The following is a 2,643-nucleotide window of genomic DNA, read 5'->3' as shown; positions in this document are numbered from 1 at the left end:
TTGCAAGCTCGCTTTGCCATTGTTAAAAATCCAGCACTTTTTTTGGGATAAAGTCAAAATTGGGAAGATTATGCGAGCATGTATCATACTCCATAATATGATAGTAGAAGACGAACGGGATGGATACACTCAATTTAATGTTTCGGAGTTCCAACAAGGAGAAGACAACGGTAGTTCACATGTGGATCTCACGTATTCTACAGATATCCCTACAAATATCGCCAATATGATGGGTGTTCGAACTAGAATTCGTGATAGACAGATGCATCAACAACTAAAAGATGATTTGGTTGAACGTGTATAGCTTAAATTTGGACGTGAAAAAGACAACAACTGAATTCGGATGCTTCTTTCAAATTGTTATCGTTTATTCCACTAATCTTTGTTTTTATGTTGTTTTTAAAAATTTTATGTTTGATGTTATCTTTTATTATGTTTTATTTAATAAAAAAAATTTAAGTTTAATAAAAAAAAAAAAAATTTAAAAAATCTTTAATTAAAAACCTTGCAATGGACCAATTAAATTTATGTGTCTCTTAGCTTTGTCTCTTAACCCACTTTTTCTACTAAAATGCATTAAAAAATTAATAATAACCCCTAATAGGTATTTGCAATAATCATGCTCTTAGTATCTGTGTCTGTCTGTAGTTGTTCGACTCTTTCTCTCTCCTTAAAGTGCTCTCTTAAATCCTTGGACCACATGGCGCACGGCGGCTATGCCAAGAGAAGGGTTTCGGAACCGAATAACACGGCGGGAAGCGGCAGCCGGAGGTCGAAAGGATTACGCGTCGAGAAGAAACCTAAGATTGTCTCTCTCAAGAATCAGATGCGTTCTGTTGAACGCTTTCTTCGCAAAGTCAGCTCTTCTCTCTCTCTTCTTTAGGATCGAATCTCTATTAAATTTCCAGCCGTAATTTGGCTATTCAATTGTGTTTGTAGGATTTGCCTCGTGAAGTTAAAGAGACTCTAAAACACAAGTTGGAGTATCTGAAGAAGCAGCAAGATGACCACACTCGTCTTGCTGTTGAACGTAAAGTATTCCTCAGGAACCGTAAGATTCGCTTCTTTGGTAAGTGCTCGTTTTTACTTGTGTTTTTTTTTTTTTTTTTTTTTTGGCCGTCTGTCTCCCAAATTTACAACTTTGTTTCTTGAATTAGAGCGGAGAAAGATCGAAAGGAGCATTAGACGTCTTGAGAAGCTACAACGTACTTCATCTGCTCCTGTGGACATAGCTGAGCAACTCTGTAAACTCAAAGAAGATCTTGAATATGTTAGGGTAAATTAGCTTCCTTACTCTTTGTCATTCTCTGATGAGTTTGTTTTTGTTATGAATTAGAATGAGCTTAGTTGCATAAATGTATTTTTTTTTTTTTTTTTTTTTTTTTTTTTTTGTAGTTCTTCCCCAAGAATGAGAAGTATGTATCTCTGTTTACTGGAGCTGAGGATTCAGAAGTGATTGAGCGGAGAAGTAAAATGCGGAAGCAGATCAAAGCCAATATTATTGTTGCTGCTGCTAGTGGGAAAGAGTTAGATGGTAAACATGATTTGCTTATTTGTAACTATTAAATAATGATGATTTATGTTAACTTTGTGATGTTATGGTTTTGTGGACAAACAGAGACGGGGAGTGAAGATGATGGTCTTCTGGAACTTAGTGATGATGATTTCTTTGACAAAGGGAGCTCAAGCGATGAAGCTGACGCTGATGATGAATTAACTGATAAAAGCACAAAGTAGGTCTTAGTAAATGTGGGATACCTTACTCTTTAATTTCTGACGATAAATCTACAATTTCCCAGGGAGGCTGCTTCTAGTAGAGCAACATCTGGCATGTCTAGTGATGAAAGGAATCAGGTATGATGAGCTTTCTTGATATTAAAAAAAAAAACTGAAAACTCATGGATGTCTGTAGTAGAAAAATGATTTGAGATTTGAGACTCATTATTGGTGATGCCACTTTTTACTAAATAACATTGTTTCTATGACCAACTCTGATTTACAAATTCAAATGTTTTGAAATCTTGTAGAAGCAAAACTCGGCCAGGGCTCTAATGCCACCACCACAAGCAAGGTTTGGACCAAATGCTAGGAAGAGCTCGTCTATGCAGAGGAATGAGAAGCCATCATCCTCGAGAAACACTTCAAACAGAAGAAGTGAGTCTTCATATAACCCCACGGCTGCTGACGCAACTTCATATAGCAGTCAGAGTAGCAACTTGAGCTCCAATTCTGATGCTCATAAACCCAAAAGGAAGAGACGGCCAAAGAAGAAGAAGCAACAGGTCAGTTTACGAGTTCTTTGAATGATAAAAGGTTCTCTGAATAATAAAACCGTCTCGTGAAATTTCTGTTCTTCTTTTACTTGCAATTGTAAACATAAAGGTTGAGCCCTCTGTTTGCTGTTTTTGCAGGCGTGATCGGGTTTCTCAGCTACACTCGCCTGATTCTTTCTTGCTGCAGCGGTCTCATTGGTTGGATCTAATGCATACATATATATAGATTTTGGTGTGGTCATGAAATGCTAAGAGACAGATGTTGGTTGCTTTTTGCTTTTGAAATGGAAAGTTGTAAACCCTATAAACTTTGGGGTCTAAAGTCCCTTTTGAACATCTGTGAAAAAATCAAATCAATGTCTTCACTTAA

General features: G+C 36.7%; 1 protein-coding gene across 2 annotated transcripts; it reads left to right on the top strand.

The window, feature by feature from the left end:
* The first annotated feature begins 624 nt into the window (after positions 1-624).
* On the top strand, positions 625-2,643 carry LOC106324777 (rRNA-processing protein EFG1-like). 2 transcript variants are annotated; one of them, XM_013762759.1, is made up of 8 exons: positions 625-856; positions 940-1,069; positions 1,158-1,276; positions 1,396-1,534; positions 1,619-1,733; positions 1,800-1,854; positions 2,028-2,282; positions 2,431-2,643. In XM_013762759.1, exons 1-8 carry the CDS (start codon positions 701-703, stop codon positions 2,497-2,499), a joined length of 1,038 nt encoding a protein of 345 aa, XP_013618213.1. In that variant the 5' UTR covers positions 625-700; the 3' UTR covers positions 2,500-2,643. The 2 variants fall into 2 exon arrangements, with proteins under 2 accessions (XP_013618213.1, XP_013618215.1); XM_013762761.1 differs by having other exon boundaries at positions 2,412-2,643.

The sequence above is a fragment of the Brassica oleracea genome, chromosome C2 (assembly GCF_000695525.1).
Source record: "Brassica oleracea var. oleracea cultivar TO1000 chromosome C2, BOL, whole genome shotgun sequence".
Lineage (NCBI taxonomy): Eukaryota > Viridiplantae > Streptophyta > Magnoliopsida > Brassicales > Brassicaceae > Brassica > Brassica oleracea.
The sequence above is the reverse complement of the archived record's forward strand: the minus strand, read 5'-3'. Positions and strand labels throughout refer to the sequence as shown.

Bases quoted from the DNA above. Each gene is read 5' to 3' on its own strand.
- LOC106324777 (XM_013762759.1), top strand. From the start codon at position 701: ATGGCGCACGGCGGCTATGCCAAGAGAAGGGTTTCGGAACCGAATAAC. The intron at 1,277-1,395 runs GTAAATTAGCTT...TTTTTTTTGTAG, and splicing joins AAGATCTTGAATATGTTAGG to TTCTTCCCCAAGAATGAGAA. The intron at 1,855-2,027 runs GTATGATGAGCT...GAAATCTTGTAG, and splicing joins CTAGTGATGAAAGGAATCAG to AAGCAAAACTCGGCCAGGGC.